At 40.1% G+C, this 23,842-nt stretch overlaps 2 protein-coding genes across 4 annotated transcripts in view; one reads left to right on the forward strand and one right to left on the reverse strand.

The window, feature by feature from the left end:
* Positions 1-596: 596 nt before the first annotated feature.
* On the reverse strand, positions 597-20,819 carry ift81 (intraflagellar transport 81 homolog). 3 transcript variants are annotated; one of them, XM_074669596.1, is made up of 19 exons: positions 20,769-20,819; positions 18,606-18,650; positions 18,390-18,493; positions 18,101-18,281; positions 17,913-18,002; positions 16,862-16,927; positions 16,450-16,560; positions 15,779-15,863; positions 15,064-15,227; positions 14,878-14,973; positions 12,810-12,956; positions 8,041-8,190; positions 7,229-7,357; positions 4,288-4,377; positions 3,391-3,477; positions 3,184-3,255; positions 2,926-3,011; positions 2,609-2,654; positions 597-2,525 (listed from the first exon to the last, which is right to left on the reverse strand). In XM_074669596.1, exons 3-19 carry the CDS (start codon positions 18,467-18,469, stop codon positions 2,343-2,345), a joined length of 1,863 nt encoding a protein of 620 aa, XP_074525697.1. In that variant the 5' UTR covers positions 18,470-18,493; positions 18,606-18,650; positions 20,769-20,819; the 3' UTR covers positions 597-2,342. The 3 variants fall into 3 exon arrangements, with proteins under 3 accessions (XP_074525697.1, XP_074525696.1, XP_074525695.1); XM_074669595.1 differs by lacking the exon at positions 20,769-20,819 and adding an exon at positions 18,979-19,081 and having other exon boundaries at positions 599-2,525; XM_074669594.1 differs by lacking the exon at positions 20,769-20,819 and having other exon boundaries at positions 599-2,525; positions 18,606-19,082.
* Positions 20,588-23,842, forward strand: part of LOC141789978 (breakpoint cluster region protein-like) — a 47,408-nt gene continuing 44,153 nt past the window's right edge. The window contains exon 1 of the mRNA XM_074669593.1: positions 20,588-22,808. Coding sequence (XP_074525694.1) covers positions 21,476-22,808 — 1,333 coding nt within the window. The 5' untranslated portion in view covers positions 20,588-21,475. The remainder of the gene's footprint in view (positions 22,809-23,842) is intronic.

Consider the following 23,842-nt stretch of genomic DNA (forward strand, 5'->3'; position numbering starts at 1 on the left):
TATACACAGCTCACATGTGGCTGTTAAACGTGTTTATGAGGGAAGTAACGAGTTATGGGACTGTTTCAAGTGTGCCTGTATTTATTAAATCCAATTTCCAAACAAACATAATATCAATGCAACGAGTAAAAAAAACTATTATTGATTATTATTTTATATTATATATATATATATATATATATATATATATATATATATATATATATATATATATATATATATATATATATATATATATATATATATATATATATACATATATATACATATATATATATATATATATATATATATATATATTATCATTATTTAAAAATCACGAAACACTTTAGAACAAGTGACCCAGGCCTTAGTCATGGGGTAAAATATCCATGAATAAAACAAATCCGTCTGAAAACTGTGATAAATATTACTTTAAATACCCTAAAAAAAACTTTTCAAAAATAATGAACCATTTCTCAAAATAATAAACTAATGACTCATCACTATAAGATAGTGTCTCATAAGTTCCTGAGTCATTATTTTTTGATACTTTGCTAATACTTTGAGAACACAAATACCTTAATTAACACTTTGGGGATCTTTTTGTTCTTTCTAGGAGCAGAGATAAACTTAAATACGTACCCATATGCTGTTTTGATTATAAGTGCTGACTGTGTATTCTTATTTATATTTTGTAACTATGGCCCCCCTCTTGATTTCTAGTGTCTTGCCAAAGGGCACTTCTGCACATAGACAGCGGGACCTGACTTAACTCCCAACCTCCAGATTGAGATGACTGACTCTGGCCCTGGCCAAATGTTCAGCAAAGGGCAGCGCCAAAGATCCCATCTGACATATTTTGTCAAATTTTGCACTGTAATCCTGCAAGTAAACAATTGAGTACACACACTGCTATTAATAGCCTGCTAGTATTGATTGTCCAAATGCTTTACAGTTTTCCAGAGTTACTAAACAACTTTCGTCCTTAGGCTCTGAGTAAAACAAAACAACAATAAGGGCAATCACGATCACTGTATAAGTAGCCAACTTTTCTAAAGGTCTATGAAGGCACAAATTCAACCCTGCAGTCTTCACTGTGTTCTTTAGCACGGTATCAATATCAGATGTTTCACAGGACCTGCATACATCATCTGTTAACACATCTTAACAAGGCCCCAAGATGCACAAGTTGCTGTAACAATAATAACGTGGCACTATTCAGTTGGAGCAGCTTTTTACAATGCACACTTGATCTGTTTGGCGGGGGAGCCAACAAGATTGTCTGTCAGCAGTAGATTAAGTTTCTGTGGGAGGGAGGGTGGGATTCTGAAACATCCACAAAGACACGTGGAGGGAACAACACTTAAGGCACTTTAACCAAAGTCTTTGTGGGCTGAGGATTGTGCCACAGTCGTACAGGATCTCACCTTTGTCCCTCTCCCTTTTCACACTGGCGCTGAACTAATTTCATATAGTAATTTATGATATAGTGAAAAAAATGACAACAAATATCTGATTAAAAGCATACAACCCGCTCTGAATAAACACTTCATCTATAATCTAATTGTGCTTTCTGTAATAAGGCATTAGCCCACTCTTTTAAAAGGTACAATATACAGCTGACTAAGTTTATGAGACAACAATTGTGTATTAGTGAAAGGAAAACATTAACAGACTGTTTGTGGAGAAAATGTATAATAAAACACGAGTCAAAGTATTATGAGATACGTTTAACAGAGATTTATAGATAATAAAAACATCTTACATTGAATATTATAACGATAATCTTTTATAGGAAAATACTTTTCAAGATGTGAAATAGAAACAAAGTGAATAAGGAGACTGTTTTCTCTGCACCACCTAAAGCAAAGGAGTCCCTAGTGAATTAGAAAATTATCCCAACACCCTGACCAAGGTCACGGCAGTCGTTGCCAAAAATAGGTGACAGTAGTCACATCCTAAGTGCACCACTTTGTATGCTGTTATCTTATAGCACTACGAATGAATGCGTATTCTATGAGAAGGGGTAAAATGGTGTCTCTAGGGGCTGGAGGAAGGAAAAACATGTCTTTTTTCACCTCTGATAATGTATCCTCCAGGAAGTTGACTTTTTGCAGCAGATGTGACTGCTTTTTTCAAGAATAAATGTAGTGTAGATTTCTTACAAACTAGATTGTCAAGTGAAACTTGTACAGACTTTAAACCTGTTCTTTAAAAGTACAATCATGTCAATTAACGAAACAGAAGAAGCATTGGTGTGTGAAACGATGCAGACATGTGACAGGAGGTAATAAAATTGATCCTTGTGAGGGGAGTGTGTTGTAGGCGTCCTGCAGTTGACCCTGCCTATGTGTGTGTCCTCACAGTACCAGCCTGTCTTCTCCTCCCTCCTGGATGACCTGACCAATAGACGCCTGGCTCTGAGCTCTTATGAAGCACTGCTTCTTGCACTCCATCAGCTGCTCCAAGTCTCTCCACATCATCATCTGCTCCATGTTGGCTGCATGGCTCTCTTTCACCATCTTCTGTTTCTCTCGTAACTTCTGCATGGGCCACAGAGGAACAAGGTGATTAGTGAGATTCAGCCTGCAGCTTGTCTCATAACATCATGAACACACTTTCTCACCTTGCCCAGTAACTCCTGTTCTGAAATGTTCTTCATGTACAAATCCCTGCAGAGGAAGCAGCAGCAGAATATTATTCAAATTCAAGCTGTATAAGTTCACAGGTGATCTGGTTTAGAGTTTTTGAATAGAGGTGTGGTTTATCAGAAAATATATCTTGATATCACAAGGTGTGGTAATGAGTTTCGGACACCTCCCTGTGCCTCATGTAAAAATAATGTGACAGAAGCTACAATGACTTTATTGTAACTGGAGCTCTTTGAGGGAAAGAAGGTTTTTGTCTTTCAAACAGCTGGCTGGTCTGCCTCAGCATGCTCACCTGATAGCCTTCTTCTTCTCTTGCGGATCAGAGGACACGTAAGCCTTCATCTCATCAGCTGCCCGCTGTATTTGCATCTCAATGATCTGTGGGAGACGGAGAGAGATCACATGTATTGTCACAGTGGGTGGAGAGGGTTGAGTCATATGCAAAATGCTGCAACTTTTTTTTTTTTTGTCCTGCAGAGCCTGGCGAGTGGACGCTCAGAGTTCACACTGTAAATTTTAGCTTTTCATTTACTCTGAATTATAAACTTGCCTCTGACATAGCGTTGAGATAGTGATATCTGTTTTCATCCTGTGCTGCCTGTTCTCTCAATGCTTTCACTTCCTGCGTGAGAAAAAACAACAGTGCAGAAAAATATTGTGTGTTTACAGATTAGGGGCATAAAATATTGAACAAAAGGACACTGGATACACATTAACTACTCACTACATCCTATCTAGGGTTTAATAATAAGGATACCTGCTCCAATTTAGATCTGTTGCTCTCCAAACCAGCAGTACAACTCTCATACTGCGCCTTCTTCTCCTCGTATTCCTGGCTTATTTCCTGGTAAGACAGAAATACAACAATACAAATAACAGATACACACAGGAACTGAGTGAATATCCTGGAGGCTCTATGAGAATCTAGACAAATACATTGAATTCACCGTTCTCAAAACTCTTGTCACACTCTCAGGACTGTTTCACATCACCATAGCATCACAGCTGGCATCTGAAGCAGTTAAACTTACTTTCGGCTCTTACAAAGTCTATTTATGTCTTCCTGTTGCAGCTCTTTATTAGCAGACGTTACTCAGTAAAATGGAAGAGCAATTCTGGGAACACATGTAGGAAACTTTAATCCTCTGCTTTAGCTCAGTGAAGGGGGGCGAGGGGGTTTCCCATCGTACATTATATTTATGGACAATGTAAATTATTCTTAACGGGCCCTGCGTGCGATCACACCTACACACAACTGAACTCTTGCTTGACCTGCTGGTACATGATAGACATCCAACAACTTAGTTTGAAACTTATGGACAGAGCCAGTTATTTTCTACAGAAAACAAAAACCTGTTTGTGCTTCAGCTTCAAAGAGGAGTCTTAGAGCTTATCTCATATACACCTACCATCACATGTGATGCTTTAACATTTGACATTACATGGAAATAAAATCCCATTCAATACATATTCCACTCACTGATTATGTCTGCCCCATAAGGATGTTTAAAAAATTAATATCACGTTGATTTCCTTCTTTTGTAAAAGCTCCAGATCTGCATGTGGTCCAGCAGCAGATCTCCCTCCAATAATCAGATGATGAGAGGAGGAGCTTTCTTTCACCGAGAGTTGTAGTAGTTTGTTTAATGCTCACCTGGCACTGTTGTCTGAGCGACCTCAGTTCTTTTATAACTGGTGACAGAGCCGACTTCTTCTCTGCGATCATTGAGTTTAACTTCTTCACCTGTAAAAACAAGCCATCAGGAGACACAGGATTAAGACTGGATATAAAAGCACACATCTTACAAACCAAGAATTAAAAGCTGATCAGTTGACAAATGATTACTGAGCTGAAAATGTTAGGTAACATTATTGTTGTCTACAGCCTTGGAAAGTTTGGTACAACTTAAAACACAAAAGATTTCAGTTGTAGGTCATTACAGTGCATGTCCACATGCCTGTGATCAGCTCTTTCTTCAGGCTGGGATCAAGGATGTTTGGCCCAACAGTACAACAATTTGGAACATGGACTAATCAGCTAAGACTGCTTCTTTTTAGCACCTTATTTGATCGCAAAAAATGGCAGCAGCTGTGGGTAATTCCTGTATAATTTCCTCTGTGCTAAGAATTAACAAGAGGAAAATGATAAATGCTTTTAAGCACAGTATGTTGATTTTAAATAAAACTTGTTAAAAGAAATGTCCTGCACAATGCCACAGGTGTTTATCCTTTGCTGAAATGACTTCTGTACAAACTGGAGAAGGTTGAAAACTACATGAGGTCACACCACGGCTGTCCTACACAGCAGACACTCTCACTTGTCAAAGCAGAGAAAAGAAAAGTGTTACTATAAGACCTGTCTGACCGTGAGGCAGCATGTCACAACTTTATAAGATTCAACAAATATTTATTACCGTTCCATCTTTGTTATCACGATTATTCATACAGTCTTTCCTATCCATTGTGGTGTATTACAAAATCCTCTATGAGAAAGAATAACAAGGATGAATGCTTCTTAATGCGCCCAGCTAACAGTGTAGCAAATTTGTCACTCCAACAACTGGTAGTGTGTAATGTAATCTTTCTGCATTCATATCAAGCAGCAGTCTCTGATGGTGAGAAATGAAGCTCATGTAGAAGCGTTAAATACTGCAGTTATTCCTCTTGATGCTGTCTGGAAGAGACAATATGTTCTAAAGTTATCAGACTGATGAGTGTTTTCCCCACATAAGAGCATGGCTGACCTGATTGATAGATGTGTAGCTGTCTGCAAAGAGGCTAAGGGTTCATGTTTTTACCTCCTGTCTTACCCTCCTAACTAAAATAAAGCTAGGTTGAGTTTAGCTTTTCAAATATGGCTCCCTTTGGAAACGACCTTCAGAACTCAGTATCAGAAACAAATTGGTGACATCACAGACTACGTCCATATCATACCCTCTATGACTTATATGGTATCCATTTCTTTAGTCAGAGTCAGTCATCCATCTTTTTTTATGAGCTCAAGCTTGGCTGTTGAAACAAAATGCACACAACAACAAAGAGGATGTCGGTGCTAATATGAAAAATATCATCCCTCAATGATCTTGATGCATGTTTCTGTAATAATTAATCCCTCATGAGGAAACTCTTTCATCAAAACTAAATATTCAAAGCTAAAATTTAATTATTTTTTTTTATCCATGATTTTTAAAAAGTACTATTTTACAAAAAAGCAAAAAAAGTAAAGTACAATATTATGTTCTGAGTGCCACATTACAGTTATTACTTTTATTCCTGACCAGAAAAAACATGTTCTAGCAGTTGTTTGTTATTCTTGATTAGTTTCTGACTTCCCAGAGAATTCCAATGTGCTGGCTCAAATATGTGATTACGTGAATTTAGTTTGAAAGCCCTCAGCCCTGTTCAGAATGGTGAGGTGTAGAGACTTAAGACTTAAGGGAAAAAAAAAGAAGAGGAGTCTGAGCCAAAACACGACTTGACGCTGTGTGGTTTACCTGTTTTTATGACAGGTGGAGGAATAAATTTGTTAAGCACTGTATGTCCATTATACCACTTCAAAAAAATCTAGTCTTTCCTTTAGTCAACGATAAGGTGTAATTAGAAGTCAGCCCAAAAAGTTGTGTACCAAATTTTAAAGATTTTACTTGGACTTAAACATTAAAGAGGTGCGCAAAGTGTTTCCATTTGAAAGTTTGTGTTAAGGACTATTCTGAAAACAGGGTGCAACCTCAAACTTAGTGAAGGGAGGCAGCTTAAGCCTGGCTCACACTACAGGATTTTAAAAATCTTAAAAGTTTCTGAAATCTGGTTGTATCTCACACATAAGGAGAATCTTCACAGATCATCTCCTCTTAAATCTTAAGCACGCACTAACTACAAGATTTGAAAAATACTGACCAGCACACACTACAGGATTTCACCAAGATTATTTGACCAGAGAGAGTGATGCACCACATGTGCTCAGTTGTTTGATCTGAGGTTTTTAGCGCACTGGTGGGACAGGAGGAGAGAGAAGCGGAGCTGTCTGCAGCGGTGCCTTTCATCCATTATGCGCACGCAGAGGGACAGAGGTGAAACTGTTGCTGTATCAGCCAATAATGGCATGATCTCACACCGATCACTGATAAAACAACAGTTTGATACTGTATGAAAATGGTGTGGTTATGTGTTATTTTTAAAGGCATTATTGAACTGGCTCGAGTGGGCCAGTGGAGCGCGCAGTCAGCTGACCTGGAGCCTTTCAGTTTCACTTGAGCCTTCACTCTAATTGGCTGTTGTCATCCTCAGTGAGAATGAATGTTGTAATCATCCAGATAAATATCAAACATAGACTGAATCGGGGTTAAATCAGGGCGAGAATCCTGTAGTGTGAGCCAGGCTTTAAGCTGCACTAATGCCACATCTGCCATGTGCTATTTGATGGTCTTCACAAATTTTACAAAGAAATAGACTGAGTCTTTTTATAGCAGTCATGATAACAGCCCTGTAAAAAGATTAATCACATTTTTAAGTGATTCTGTAATTTTATTTTTTTATACCTGTGTCATATCCTGCAGTAATGTGTAAGAGTTTAACGTCTCTTTTGATAAATTTACCATTTCAGACATGTCATCCAGTGTGCGGCCTTTTTTCTCGTCCAGCTCACTCTTGATGGCCGACACTCGTTCCAGTTCCTCTTGAGTGTTACTGTAGCCAGATATGCCCTTCTCAGCTTCTAACGTTTGCTTTACAAAAACACAAAACAAACTTGTTCATTAATACAATCAGGTGACAAGATCAGAGAGTAATGTACTTAAAAAATAAATTATTTTAACAAGTTGATCCAAATATAGAGATCAGTGACTGTATGTTAAAATAGACCCTTCTTTGTGAATGCTGTGTGTAATCTGTGACCTGAAAACTGTGGATGACAAAGCTCTTGGTGGTCATGTGACTTTCTCTGTGCAATCTGAGCATGCATGAAGTACTTTTCAGCTAGTTAATCCAGCTCCCACATAAAAGAAAGAAGGGATAGATTGCAGGCTGAACACATGACCAGAAGGAAAACTTCCATTGCTTTAACAAATCCTCATGTGGGATCCAGACATCAGAAATAGCAGCTCAACCTGCGTCAGACGGTTTATCAACAGGTCAGGTGCTGGAGCCACACTCAAGCGTGAAGCCATTTCCAGGAAGCTTTTTTCACTTCTCTGCTATCAAAGATGGTGTGAATTGGATCAAGTAAAAACTGCAAACTTGTATGGGCAGAATGAGTCCCTAAGAACTTAAGTTCACCATCAGAGCAAGGGGGCACTGCGGCTCTAAAGAGCACTTAAGATATCTCCGGGCCAAAGAAAAATAAGTAACATTTTTAGATCACATTACAAATTGTAAGGAAATATTTAGAAGGTGTCAGTGTGTGAGTTACCAGTTTCTGCTGAACAATCTCATGTCTCTCTTTGAGAATGTCCTCTGTGCGCTGCAGGACTCCATATTCTGCTTTCAGCTCAGAAAGTTCATGACGTTTCTTCTTGTACACTGTTCCTTTGCTGCGCAGTTTTGACATCAGACGTTTCAGCTATGGAGAAAAGAAATAGTCATGACTTTCAAAATACAAGAAGACCTGGCATTAGCTTTGAGAGAAAGAGTCGGTGCATCCCCTAGCATATCTGGACTTCTGTGATTTCTCTGATCAGATTTTTTAAGGAATCCAAACCAAACCAGCATCGGGTGAGGATAGCTAGTTGCAGCTTACACAGGTAGCCACAAGGCTACGAAAGTAGGTTAAGGCACCAGTTTTTACATTAATATGAAAGAGGGTTAGTACACTCAGAAGCCTGTATTTGATTAAGTGCCTGGCTACCTGATGAAAGTCAGTCCCATCCACACCCGGCCTCTGACTTGATTTCAAGCAGAGAGAAAAACTGGGCTCTTTAAGCTGCTTAAAAGTCTGTTAAATTCCCAAGTTAGCCTCCATGCTTGTCTTTGTCTAGTGCTGTCAAGAAACCGACAATATGTTTTAGCAGAGGGAAACAGATGCTCAAGAAAATGCAGCAAAGTTTTTGGTGATTTTACAAAAAGTTAAGGTTGAAATAAGCTAAAACGCTCTGTAAAGTGGAGGCTAACTGCTGTCATTTGATAATCATCTGTGTCATTTACATCAAGCTTACGTAGTAAAGGCACAAAGCACAATAGCATGCCAAATAAATACTCTTTTGGTTTGGACTGAAGATGCTTTGGGATACTTTCAACTGTCCAGACTTTTATGAAAACCTTCAGAGGACAATGAGCAGCTGGTAATCCTGCAGAATTCACAGAGTATGCTGATGAGGAGGGGAGCCGCAAGGAAGGCCACAGAAGTCACAAGAATGGCTTGACAAGAATGGATCTTGCCTACGTGGGGTCCCTCATCCAGGTCTACCGTCCTTCTCACCCACTACGCTCTGCTTGTGAAAGATACCTGGTGCTCCCAGCCCAGTGCGGCTCTAAATCTCTAGCCAGACTCTTCTCCTCTGTTGTTCCCAAATGGTGGAATGAATTACCTAACTCTATACGATCCACAGAGACCCTTTCTACTTTATGAGATGTCTGAAGACTCATCTGTTCAGGGAACACTTAGGCACTTAATCTGACCCTTCTCCTATTTGTCCTCAGGGGTAGAATGAGTCAGAAGGTCTGAATATTTCACTCTGATGATTGAATGTTGTTGAAGGTTGAACCATATTGTTGCAGTGATAAACTGTGTTTGGTTATGGACACATTATTCTACTTGGGGGAAAAAAATTGCACTTGATGGCAGCACCTGCAGCCAAATAACTTATAGCACTTAGTCGCACTAACAAAGTTTTCCCTTTCGTCAAAATTCTTGCTTGTGTTATACATCGCTTTGGACAAAAGCATCTGCTAAATGAAACTGTAGAACTGTGGATATTCAAATATATTTTTAAAGTTTTAAAGCAAACCTAGCTATGCAATGCTGCAAGTTTAAAGTGTTTCATGTTGGTCTGATGGATTCAAAGTTCATGAAATCAAAGATCATGAACATTTCACGTTTTAAAGTATGTAAATGTTTTTTGTAAATACACAGTTTTTACATGACAACTAGTGTCGAGCACAGCTGAGAGACTATGAAAGGCCACAGGAGAAGACAATGGGCTGAGCCAGGGGAGGGAAAGGATTAGGGAACAGCAGTGACAGCGGGCCATGCCATGATCTGGAACAGTCACTCGATCCTTTCAGATTCACAGCCAGCTATGAAGAGCAAACAGCTTCATCTGGCAGAAGTGCTGCTTCTAGTGGATGTGCAGTCACTCCCCGCCCTGACTGTCTGCTGGGACACAATGAAACTCCTCCACTATGAAGAGCAGCTATAAATGAACATGGACACAGGAGAACAGCCCCAGAAATCACAGAATGTCCTTTGGGGATCCATGAAGCCTCGTGTATGCGTGAGTGAGTGAGTAGTGTGGGTGTATGTGTGAGTGGGTATGTGTGTGTGTACATTTATTCTTTGTATATTTTGGGACATCAAGGGCAGACATGGCTGAGAGAGGAATTAGCACAGCAGAATAATACTACATAGTGTTCCAGACAGCGTTCTCTAAAACAACTGGTGTTAAAGTGGACGACACTTCTTCCTAAACACCACTTGTCTCAGACGTGCAGGACACTCACGCCATCTAACAGGAACATGGATGCTGCAACAGATACTCCAAGTAGCAGTGTGTCAGACACACTGTCAAGCCACAGAGCTTCCTATGAAAACTATAAGACCCTTAGATGAAAGCCTTCATTTATAAAAAGTGGTCATGCTGCTCAGATCAGCGATGGTGTCTCGACTGCGGCTGGACTAAATTTAACAAATGTGATGAGCTGAGGTTGGTGAAGTGGGCTCATGTAACTGTCCGACCAGTGATGCACAGATGTAGTCATTCCTCTCACAGAGACCCTGCAGTTGGTGGGTGGCATGTGATGACACATAACCGGCAGCAGAATGGAAAATACCTCTGATAAAGTGATCATCTCCACCGCCACTGATAGCCTCAAACTACAGAGGAGTCTGATAAGAAGAGGTCCACAAAACATTTTCCATTAACTCCATTCATCAGGAGTCTGAAGGGCCCTCTTTGTCTCTACAAATGTGCTCTGTTGTTCTTTCATTCGGGTTTATATGTTTATCAGACAGGCCTGAATTCATGGTTATACAATAAATGTGTTCATGTTGAGTATTGATAGTGGTTAAAGAAAATGCGGAGGTGATTGAACACTTCATGATTTTCTGATCCTACTGGAATCCGATGTGCTTTGCTGAATGTGATTCAATTTGTTCTTTTTTAAATGTAACAAGTTCCATGTGTCCCAGTTTCTTCTTCCTATTATTAAATCCGCCAAGGAGATTATGTTTTTGGGAGACTTTTTTGTTTGTCTGTGAACAAAATAACTCAAAAAGTAACAAACAGGTCTGATGAAATTTTCAGGAAATGTTCAAAATGAGATAAGTAAGAAGTGATTAAATTTTGGAGGTGATCCTGGGTCACCGTCTGGATCCAGGACTTTTTTGGTGCTGATAATCTCATTTTAAAGAAACATGCACAAAGGGAAATTGTTTTGTCAATGTTTTGTTTGTGCCTGTATCGAGTTGGCATAGTCATAGTCGAATGTGACCAGTGAAAAAAAAACACAAGTGTTCACGAATTGGCATCCTTGGACGTCATGTAGTATTTTACTCAAGCTGTGCACAGCTCTGGTTGAAATAGATGAACTGGCAAGGCGCAATTGTACTTTATCAAAACTTTAGAAATATCTCTTTTACTTTGCAAAAAAAATGTAATGCAAAAGCAGCTAAGGAGAAGGTACGTCAGCTTTTCTTATTCACTAGTCGTGTTACTAGTACTGCCCACTTTCTCTGAACTGTATCTCTTTGGTGTTTGATTCCTCTCTGCCTCCTCAGAAGAATAAATATTTCGAAAGTTTTTCTTTCCCAATGATAATTTTATTCCTCCCTCACTTGGGCCAGAACTGCTGAAGTGATTAGTTTAGTTAATGCTGCAGTGAAAACTCCTTAATTTTTGTGCTATTGATGGGAAGAGTGAACTTTTTTGTAGAAAGCACTGTGGGAGCCAGAAAAGGACGTCTCTAAGATCAAGAGGCAGATTAAGTATTTCACTAAACATGCTATCTTTGGCCTTGTCAGTGCTGAAGAAGATTTAAAGCAGAGAGTTTGAACCTGTACTTGATCCCTCACATGACAGCAGAAGTCAAGGTCAGCATCTGAATAATACCCCTGGAAAAAATGCACTTGCACCATCTGCGGGGAGTGTCCACAGCTGAGCAGGACAGAAGCAGAGAGACAGAGAGAAAGCTGTTGCAGACATTCTGTGACTGCTCTGCCTCAGCAGAGAGCCCAGCTTTCACCCCATGGATATCAAAGTGCGTCAAACACCAGGCAGTAAAAATTCTTATCCACACAGAGCATACACTCACAGCAAGATCCCCATCTTCCAGCAACCTTCTGTTTATACAGGACTGTTTATAGGCAACTCTATAGCTGTGAGCTGAATGTTTGCATCGTCAAAAGAAGACGTCATGCTCGAGACTCTCTGGCTTACGTGAAACAATATCAAACACATGAAGAGGTTTTTCTCCTGGCTCAAAGCTGCCTGTGCCATGTGTCTGAAAAAGGAGCACATCAGCGTCATGGGATATAAATAAAGTCAAAGGTTTATGCCACAGGTCTGTAAAACATGCCCAGCTGATCTGAATGAGGAGAGTGATAACTCCAAAGATTGAGTGAAAAAGACAACTCTCAGGCCCTCTGTTGAGTACAGTTCCTTGTTCTGGATATTCTCTGTGTTGTTCTATTTATAGCTCTGCATGGGAATGTGGAGGAGAGCAACTGAAAAGGCATAAGTAACATTAGACAGTGAGCCTGTCTGTGTTTGGATAATGGCAGAAAATAGCCCCTTGTGTTTTCTGTGGTTTGCAAATCTACCAGGGTGCACAAAGATAGCAATAGAGTTCTGCGACTGATGTTAAACCTCTAACACAAAGAAGAAGATGTTGCAGAAATGAATGAGTTATAAAGTTTTTTCTTTCTTCGACCTGCAGTCTGAGAGGAAAAGTGTGACACTGTGCAGGGTTAAACTAAAATAACATTATTAACTTTGTTTTGTAAAAGCAGCACTTCAAGCAGTGTACCTCATCACCCCAGATGACCCCCCCTCCATCTGAGGCGTGTGCCTGGCTGCTCCTCTGCCTCAGCTCCCTCTCTGAGGCAGCCAGTTCCTCTCTGGCTTCTTGGAGCTCCTCAGCCTTCGACTCCTTCCTTCGAATGATGATGGAGGCCTGCAAGCGTCACATTACGTTAACACTTGAACAGTTTGTACAAAACCTGTCCTGTGCAAAATCTTAAAAGCCCTGTGTGCTCAAAAATATGTCTTGTTAGTTCTTACATCACTTAATTTATGACAGTAGAGGGTTGCTCTCACATACATTCAGTAAAAGGTAAACATTTCCTGTGCTTATGTAACATTTCAGCATTAAAAAATGTAAGTTTGACCAGAATTTTCTGACATTATAATTAAGTTTGAAGCCACTTCACTTCACTTTAGCAGCACACTGGGAATGGCATTTTCTGTGCAGGAGGCTTCAGGTTGAATCCAGAAATTTTTTAAAGTTAAAAAAAGAGTTTTGATAATCCATGTTTCTCATTAATGTAAGTTATTAAAAGATAAGCCATTTTTTAATTGTGTTTAATTTTTTATTGTGTATAACGAGACAGCAAAGTCAGAAGTTCAGGCTCCCGATGTACAAAGGCTAGTCTTCGTTGCTTTAGTCATAGGGTCAAATCCTACTCCTGATAAGAGTTAATTTTTGTCATTCCCCGTTCCCTGTCTCAACATTTTCCTCTTGCTTTTAAACTGTGCTGTCCAATAAAAACTAAAAGGTCCAAAAAATATTATCTTAGTAATTTCAAGAGCAGACTAAGCACCTACTTCTTTAGTCTGAGTTTTTAACTGGTATTTGTTTATTTATTTATTTATCTTTTTATCTATTTATTCACCAAGTTTTTATCTTAACGTATTTAAAGATATATAGTTTTAATATTTGATTGTTAAATAAATGTTTTTTTTTTTTTTTTTTTTCTCACTTAGTTGTTTCTCTTTTTTTTAGTTATTTAAACATTTTGTGCTTTTAATTCGTCGGTTTTGCATCATGTTCTCTTTTACTAATTCAGTCTTTTGGTATTTCATTATTGTTTTTGGTTTTTTTTGTATTTGATTCTTAATTATGTTGAGCTCTTTTTATGCACTTGAGAGTCGTGGGTTGGGTGTGGGTGTGGGTTGATGTGTTGGGGGCAGAAGGTGGAGAGTTGTGCATTGATGTGTGCTTTTATGGGGAGGTTGTCTGGTCACTTGTTGTTACTTTTTTTTAATGCAATATAAATAAATTCTAAACAATTGATTGACAAAATAAAATAAAATAAAATAAAATAAAATAAAATAAAATAAAATAAAATAAAATAAAAATTGCCTCAGGTGATATCTAGATTTTCTCACTTGCAAAGAGTTCAGTAGTATATATATATATAGTATATATAAGTCTTTTCTTTAGTTGTGTACATACTGTAGCATATATATAATAGTTTTCTACTCTTCACACTTAAGTTCAAGAAAAGGAAGACAAAAGTTGACCTCTGTTACTCATAGGTGCTTGGGTATCACCTGAAACATGTTAGTTTTTCTCTTTTAGACAATGTTTTTGGACCTTTTGGCCCTGTTAAGTAGCACAGCTTGAAAGAGACAGCCAATGGAGTAAACAAACAAACTGAAGCATAAACAAACACTGTGAAGCAGCACACCTCATCCTTGGAGGCTTCTTCTTCTTTTTTCGTGTGACCTTGTTTTGAGTGTTGTGTGCAGGCGCATAACAACACACCTTATGAGTTCACCTTACACTGCTTTCATAATGTTGGCTGTAACATGCAACATGTGCTGCAATGTACGATCAAAGGTAGAGAAGGAGGCTGGTTCTGACAAGTCACTCACTTTTTTTAAACACTGAGGTAAAAATTCTTTTCTTAATCCTTTTTAAATGTATGCATTACAATAAAATGGTGTATGGGGGTGAACTTATCCAGGCTTTAGTTTTTAACAATTAAACATCACAGGGAATCTTTTGAGTCACACTCAAAACTCAGGGCACACAGTTCACACAAGTCTTAATAGATAAATTAATGAAGCTACTCAAAGACAAATGTCCTGACCTGTTGCCTGTGAAGGGCCAGTTTGTCGTCCATCGGGTCATTTCTCATCATCCTCTTTTCAATCAGCTGGTTTATCTGAGAATCGACTGCTTTAATCTGTGAAAGTGTGAAACAGTCGGTGTGAAATAAATAAGAAATGAACATCACATGGAGATGTACTGACTAGCACCACATCCTGGTCCTGACCCTGTCCTCCAGCTCCTGGACATCAGCCTGGCCCATGGCAGGCTCTGAGGCTATTTTCTGCAGGTACTGGACCATGTGCCTCATACCCTCCAGCTCTTTGGGGAGCTTTTCAGACACCATGTAGGAGTTAATTTTGATCTCCTCTTCAAGCCTCTTCATTAAGCCTGAAAAAAAGAGGAATTTAATTAAATTCTTTCAGATTAACGTCTGAAACCATCTCAGTCTCTCCACAGCCATAATTACTTAAAAATGCCAAATATCACTTAAGATACAAAAACCATTAAAGCTGTAAAAGAAAATGTATATTCAAGTCACTGATTCTGAATCTGTCTCTCAAATGTAATCATCCACAGATAATTACTTTATTAGTACTGATAAATAATCAGAGCACTCGTTAGGACAGGCACAAAGAGTGACTGTGAAACATGACTTTAATTATGCAGCTCCATCCGAGTCTGCATCGCACGGGTCATTTTAGAAACTGCAAATGTGCAAATCTCTCCGCCGGCTGAGGAGCACCATGCCAGATGAGAACAAAAGGAGTCAATTTGGACATCACATAAGCTCTATTCCAGCACTTCAAAGATCAGAACAATTAGAGGGTCTCAACAGATGAAAGCCTATTAGTACAGAGAACCCCCAGTGCTCTTCCATGTCCTTGAACCTCCCATCCAGCTGTGTTCTGCAGAGGCAGCAGAGGGACTTGCAGACTCACTCTCTGGGTTGGCATCTGCTGCAGCCTGACGCAAATCCTTCAACTGCTGCTGGGATCTCTGCAGTCTCTGCTCCGCCTGGAACAGCTGAACACACACAGACACGATTACTGGTACAGGTGATGTCGGAGCATTAACATTCAACACGTTAATACCTTTATTAATCATTGAGGATGAGACTGAAGACTCCATTTATTAGTGATCGTCTTATGATTGGAAATTAAAACAGTAAGTGTTTCAGAGTGTGCTGTTAATAGGCCATTACTGAACTATGTAAGTACTTATGCAAAGTAATTAGCATCAGCTGACAGTCTTAAATATGTCTCCAAATAGGTATCCTCTTCTCTTTTATCTCTGTTCCAGGGTCACATCCTTAAAAATGCTGATTTTGTCAAAAGATAGAATAGACAGAAACATCAAAAACCCTGCCAGCTGGGGGTTCCAAAGTAACAACAGAACACTGATCTAAATAGCTGAGATAGATTTACAAAATATTAAACATGTCAGCTTATTTTGGGTGACTGGATAAAGGATTAATCAGCTACCAGAAAGAAACAAGGACTGACAAATAATGTGTGAGTTGATGAAAAAGCCTCTGGCACATTATTAAGCCTACAGACTGAGCAAAAACAGCAAAAACACCAGAGTAAAAATGTGTATGTGAAGTATTTACTTGGTTCTTCTGCTCTTGCTTCTGGTGAGTTAAGGACTCTTCTCTCTCCTTCTCCACACGCAGCTGCCTGGCCTGTTCCAGCATCCGCTGATGGTTGGACACCGACTCCACCTAGTGGATCCACAGGTTAACATGATGACACCCAACAGCAGGCATCTCGAGGTCAGCAGAAATAACCTCTCACAGAGTCAGCTTTCACCTTTTGGCAGGGCCGACAAGTAAGAACCATTAAATCAGCACCTCATTACTTCACAGCCTAGTTAAGACAGCCTAACAGTTTGTCACATCCCTGTCAGGTCCTAAAGACAAGCTGATAATATATGTCTGGGCTCATGTTTTCATTCCTCAGTGAGGCCTAAAGCCTTACAAGCATTATAGCACCCAGTGGGCCTCTTGAAGCATTCAGCCTTACCCTCTTCTTCAGCCTCTCCACACGTTTGATCAGTTGGTCCTTTTCCTCCTCCATTGCACTGATGTCCTGTTGATAGAGACATTATCTGACTTGAGATATTCATAAACCTCAGAGGATTTTTTTTGTATCAGTATAGTATAAAAATATGATAAAAAATATGTTGTAATTCTTTGATTGACAAATCTTTGCCTCCATAACCTTTAGTAGAAAGTAATCAGACAGAATCTTAAAGGGGACATATCATGCTTGTTTCTCCTTTTCACTATGCCAGACTAGGATGCCTGTAAAGCATTTCTGCCCTCAGTACAAGTCATTTAGTTCCTTCATTGCCCCACAATAGCGTTCTCAATATCCTCATTTTGGGCCATTCTGAAGATCTTGTTGAAACGCTCCGTTTGGAGAATGACCTCCAGTAACCTCGCAACGTCACGGCCCTTTGTGCTCTGATTGGTCAGTTCTATCAGAGGGGCGGAGGGGGTAGAGCCAGGGGACGGTTTTGCAGCATGGCAGTATTTACAAAATCGCCATATTGAATGGAGCAGACTGAACAAGTTTGCTGTTTGCCAAAACTAGCACTAATAAAATGGCAGAGTGTAGGATATGTCCTTTTGTATTGGAGCCCGAGTCAGACCCGGACGGTTCTGCAGCTCAGGAGGAAGAAATTCCACCTGGACACAGATCATCTCAGGACGCTTCAGTGTGGTGAGTCAAACCGGTACTGTAACATGTATAGTTTATACGTTTAGACTCGGGTCTTGGTGGGTGTATCCCTCTGTGGCGATTGTGTGACTAACTGACATCACAGAGAAGGAGCTGCTTTATCAGATTACTCCAATAAAAAATCGTGTCGTCATGACGGTCGAAATCTCAAAGCCAAATGTCAATGACCTATTTTCAGAGGCGTCAAATCTCGTTCTAGGATATCAGAAAAAATACAATATCTCATTTTTTTGAAATTCAGGGGGTGAAAGGTCTTGTTTTCAAATGTATTATATTATATGTAAGTATTAAATCAGGGATCAGCATATGTCCCCTTTAAAGCTATTGATACCCTTCTGATCTCTGATGTGGAGAAGCCTGAAGTCCTCAGCTGCTCACACTCTTTGTGATATGTCTTAAACCCTTCCACCAGCTCTTCATACTGAAACACACATAACATAAAGACAGTTAATCTTTTTCAAAACATAATCAGTTTTAAAATCTAGGAAACAAAGCATGAAAAGGTAAAATGTTGCAAACCTGGTGATATGTGTCATTGATAATATCATCCTGCAGAAACTCAGCAGGCACCTCCAGTTTGACCAGAAAGCGTGCCAAGTAAGCTCTTTTCTTCAGTTCAGGAACCCTCTGTAGCAGCCAGTGGAGGATAGGATGGACCACAGGCTTACTACCAGTCACCAAACCTTGTCTAAAAGTGCTCCTATATCAGACAAGAAGAGCACAGCTTCAACACACCCAGGGACAATCATGAGTATGCTTTACCTGTTTTACAAGGATGTTCATTTAGTTATTAAGCGTAATGACTTACACATCAGAAGGGTTGCCTGGAGGTTTGTATTTCAGCATCCTCAGCAGAGAATACATTCTCTTTATTGTTTGTTCAGGCATTTCTTCACGGATGTCAATGGCTTGCTGCAGAGATGAGTATAAGAGTTGATGATACACAACGGTCTTTAACTGTTAGCACTGCACAGGATAACAGCACCAACTTCAGTATGTGTTGTTACTGATGCTAGTGTCTTACCTTTGGGTCTATTTCAGCCAGGACATCATTTAAAATCTGCAGCAGCTGCGTCGGTTCAAGAGAATCAAACGTGATAAGGTTAAAGTTTCTCTTAAACGGGTCCTTGTTGAGTTGATCAACGATGAACTTAAGCTGTTCGCTCATGTTGACCAATGTCAAACTTTCTTGCTGGGAGTAACTTGGTATTCTTGTCTTAATCAGTCGGCTAACGTTTTTGCTAACTTATGTTAGCCTAGCATCGTCGTTGTACAAACGGTTCAATATGTGAAAAACGTGATAACCAATCTGCTCCGGTAAGTAGTGATGCTTTAAAGAAAATAACTCTTCACAGATGACAGCACTCATAAGATATATTCCTGGAAGATTTGATTGCCTGTCTATAAATCTTTCAACTTGTTAATGAACAGACAGGGAGGTAGCAGTTGTTGTCACAAACCCCTTAGAAACGAAGTCGGCTGTTGGTTGCTAACAGGAAGTAGTTTGCGCTGTACGTTCAGGAGCGTTTTGATGCGTTCAGAGTGCGCATGCTGCAAATTACTAACGTCGACTGAAAAGACTTCATTTCACAACACAACCTGTGTGCGATATTAGAGGGAAAAAAAACACAAAACCGATTTAAAAGTAAGTTCATCTTTGTGTTTGTTTTATTAAGAAATTTGGTAGCGAAATGGCATTCACGTAGGGTCATTAACCAGTCCAGCAGTTACATATTCAGAACTCTAAATGTTTAGATCACATGACGAAAATAAATGGGTTACAGCATGTATAAAGAAAAAAGAAAAGAAAAAAAAAGAAAAGAAAAAAAAAAACAAGATCTGAGATAGAAAATTTGTGTTTGGATTTAGTAATCCAAGAGGAGCCATACAGAGATACTTTCACTAAAGACCAATGTGTTTAATCTGGCTTTTTTTTGTGTGGAATTTTTATAGTCATACAAAGTAAGTTTTCTTAAATTGTAATGTTTAATTGACACACTTATTTTAACTCTCTTTTTTATTGTTTTAGCATATTGATAGTTTCAGTGATTTTATTTATATATTACCTTTATCCTCCTCCTCCCCCCCCCTCTTCTTATTTATTTTATGTATTTATAAATAATCTTTTACTATTTTACTACTTTAGCTTTAATTTTAACATATATGTGTATGTATACTATAAGCATTTGTAATATTGTGCATATGTGTCTGGGTGTGATGTGCAAATAGTGGAATTAATTTTAAAGATGTATGTATTTGACAAGTGGGTTTAGGTAATGGGTACTCGTGTTAGGATATATATCTAATCAATTTATTATTATTCATTTTATAACAAAATGAAAAATTTATATTTATTTAGTGTATAAAGAAAATTAAAAAAAATAAATAAATTACATAATAGTATGCTGAAAATTATGGGAATTGAGACAATATATCTATATCTATATAGATATATTGTTATCTATATATAGAGGTTTCTATTGCTGATGTTGGTATATAAAAAGGAAGCTGAATAAATTATTATTCTTCCATTAACAAAGGTTGGGAAAATTGATGTTGATTTTTTTGTACTCCTTTTAGGATATGTTGAAGCAGTTAAATCAAAGGTTAGAGTTTCCTTTCTGTTCATTTATTTCTTAAGCTATTTTAATACATTTATTTTATGTGTGTGTATTAGTCTATTCTCTAAAATCTTTCTGTCATACTTTTTTTTTTTTTTTTTTTTTTTTGCCGTTATTCTATTTTAAATATTTTTAATGGTCTTTTTAATGTATTTATTTTATTCATCCATTTATTTGTTTGTAAAATAAAGTACTTTTAACGGCATTATATAAGTGAGAAAGGTTGATAATGCAAGTAATTATTCTCTTCAAACTTTATTTCATTTTATAATCTATATGGTCAGCAACGGCATGTCGTTGATATCAATATTCTGCCTTTTCTGCTTATGAACCGTTTCGGAGGTGGTCAAATGTGAAGCCTCGTTGTTCTTGAACGCACCCTCTGTCTCTCTGAGCGTTTGAACCGTCAGGTGGCGATGTTCTGTCGAAGTTCTACACCAGGTTGCAACACAATGAACTTTGGTAGAATAACAGAGTTTAAAGAACAGAACTGGAAAGGTAACTTGTTGTTCCCCTAAGGGACTTGTCGAACTCAGAGCTGAACGGTTTAAAAGGTGCCTACCAACCCCAGCTGAGGAAGGTGTTTCGGAAGTCGGGTCTTGTTTTCTTCCCTCACATGGAGACCTAACAACCCAGACAACACCTCTCTGGACGTAACTGTCACGTTTATAATGCGGTGAGGCATTTATCTGAAAGTCAGTTTTCACCTGCTCAAAGTAAAGAAGCACTGGCTCTCACGTCTTTTTTCTTTCTTTTTATTTTCCCGGGAATAAAATTCCCTCTTGTCATAATCGGCTTTACATGGAAACAGTATTGAGTTGGAAAAGACGTTTTGACATTTTTTTCTGAGTCTGGCGAGCAAGCCTGATTCAGAGCCGTGTAGCCCCTCCTCCTCCTCCTGCCCCTGACTGAGAGCCAAAACACCAGAGAGCTGCGAGTCAGTCTGACACCACTCACTGAGGAAGACACAGGCTCTCCAGAGGATAGACGAGCACAAAAAGGAGGACAAGACAATCAGTTTTACTTTTATTTCTCTGGATTGGACAGAAGAGTAAACAGAGAGGACCAGGGATCCTGCCTGTGGAGGATTTTACCTGTGTTTGTGAGTAGAGACTAAATTTAACAGGTTTTCCTGCCCTCAAAGTGGATGCTTCCTTCTCTGGAAAACACTTCAGCTTTAAAGCACTATGGGCGCTTTCTCTTGTAAACATTCGAGTTCTTCAGAAGTCCCTGTGTTTGTTAGCTGATTGATTAGTTTCTCAGAATAATAACAATGGTTGAGCCGGTGGGGTTTGTGGAGGCTTGGAAAGCCCAGTTTCCTGAGTCTGACCCCCCTTCCATGGAGCTAAACTCAACGGGGGACATTGAGCTGGAGCTGGACAAATGCAAGACCTCCATCAGGCACCTGGAGAAGGAAGTAAACAAAGAGCGCTTTCGGATGATCTACCTGCAGACACTGCTGGCTAAAGAGAGGAAGTCTTATGATGGGCAGCGATGGGGATTTAAAAGGACGCCTAAGATGAATGATGGAGACTTGTCCAGTGGCCAGGACAGCCAGAGGTCCCCCTCAGATGAGGCACCAGGGGAGGAGCAGCTGCAGAGACGGACTGGCAGGTCTATGAGATGTAAACCCCATCCAGAGGGAGACGTGGACAAACAGAAAGGTAGGATATCTCCTGTGCGACAGGAGACGGAGATCCCTGACTTCCCACTGGGCACCGGCTCCGTAGCAGCTCTGAGATCCAACTTTGAGCGCATCAGGAGAGCTAACACCCAAAGCGCCGCAGACTGCAGAGGGATGGGAGGCCAGGAGAAGCCTTTCTATGTGAACATGGAGTACCATCATGAGCGAGGGCTGGTCAAAGTCAACAACAGGGAGGTGTCAGACAAGATCAGCACCCTGGGCTGTCAGGCCATGCAGATGGAGCGGAAGAGGTCCCCGCACTCGCTTCCAGGGAACCTGTCAGCCGCCACAGGGGACATCAGCAAAACAGTTCAGAGAGGAAGATCCATCGAGGGGAACTGCAGCTATAACGGGTCATGTGACGATGGCGAGGTCAACCCTCACTTCCTGAAGGATGGCGTGAACCGTACTGGGGGAAGACCTGAGCGACAGCCAGCTGAGTGTCAGCCTTACACCAGTGTGTATGTGGGGGGCATGATGGCTGATGGGGACACCAGGGTCATCCACATTAAGGACCACAGCATGGAGGAGGAGGCCCACCTCACATGGCCCAGGCGCTCCTACTCTCCTGGCAGCTTCGATGATGTAGGAGGCGACTACACTCCAGACTGCAGCTCCACCGAGAACTTAACATCCAGTGAGGAGGACTTCTCCTCGGGCCAGTCCAGCCATGTGTCCCCCAGCCCCACCACCTATCAGATGTACAGGAACAAGAGCCGCTCACCCTCCCAGCACTCCCAGCAGTCCTTCGACAGCAGCAGCCCGCCCACCTCCCTGTCTCAGGGCCGCCTCAAGCAGCAAGTGATGGGCTCTGACGCCGCCATCATTGGGGTCAGGAAAAAAGGCCAGGTCTGGCCCAGTGATGGGGACTCCACCACATCCAGCAGGACGTCTCATGACAACAGTGTTCAAGGAGATCTGGGTAGGTCTGCAAAACACATCAGAGAGGTTCCTCTCACTTTCATTTTCTATAAGGAATCAAAGTTTCTTTATGATTGGAGCTGGTGAAGCAGAACAAAGCAGCAGGAGGCTTCTCCAGTCTTTGTCTGAGAGGTGTCTGTGCTTGCCCAGCCTTGTCTGGATCTGCAATAACTGAAAACAACAGCTGCTGTCTTTGAAATCAAATCCTAATATTTGATTTCATAACCCAAAACTTTTTGTCATTTTGATCCAGGATTATTTTCTTTGTTGAAACATTTGTGTAGCTGTTTGTTTTTTTACTTCTCTGAATCTACATGAGTTTAACTGAAAGGCTTTAGCTCGATTTTACCGATAAGTGACCTTTAAAAGTAGGTCAGTGTGTTAAAAATCATCTTTTATGCCTTTAAGTAGAATATATTCGTCTCTCCTTACGTCCTTCACCCGTGATAAGTGTGTCAGGAATGTTAAGGATGAGTAGCTCCTGCACGGGGAAGTCTGAGCAGAAAGTAAATCTGACAGGATATGGTGAGGATTCACAGGAGAGCCTTTACACACACTGATTCTTCACAGTAACTCAGTGCTGCTAAGCTTCTTTCTGTTTTCTTTCTTTTACCCTTTGTGAGCCAGCCCACTCTCCCTCTTTTTGCCCCCTTCTGCTCTTTGCCCACTGAGTGCTGCAGCACTCTCGCAGAGATGCTCGGCCTGAGACAGCGGCTGCCCCCAGGCCTCCCAGTCTCTCAGTCCTATCCACCCTGAATGTTTTCGTGTCAGCACACATCAGTGTTGTTGTCCTTGGTGCGGAGTAATTAACTTAAAGGGGTTTGTCTAGCGTGATAAATTTAGGGAGGCTCTTTGTTACGGGAGGAAAAAGCCCTGACAACTCACTCAAAAAGAGGATCGAGGGGCTTAAAGTGTGTCATGCAGCTTCTAATCAAAGCCCCTGCCATCAGTGTTTCCTGTTGTGATGTGTGCACACAATAGGGGAATCACTCATTGAGCTGCAGTATTGACATGTTAACAATATAACAATGTTAA

Source organism: Halichoeres trimaculatus, unplaced genomic scaffold (assembly GCF_033239565.1).
Source record: "Halichoeres trimaculatus isolate MK-OKI-2021-1 unplaced genomic scaffold, fHalTri1.1 fHalTri1_scaffold_5, whole genome shotgun sequence".
Taxonomy (NCBI): Eukaryota; Metazoa; Chordata; class Actinopteri; order Labriformes; family Labridae; genus Halichoeres; species Halichoeres trimaculatus.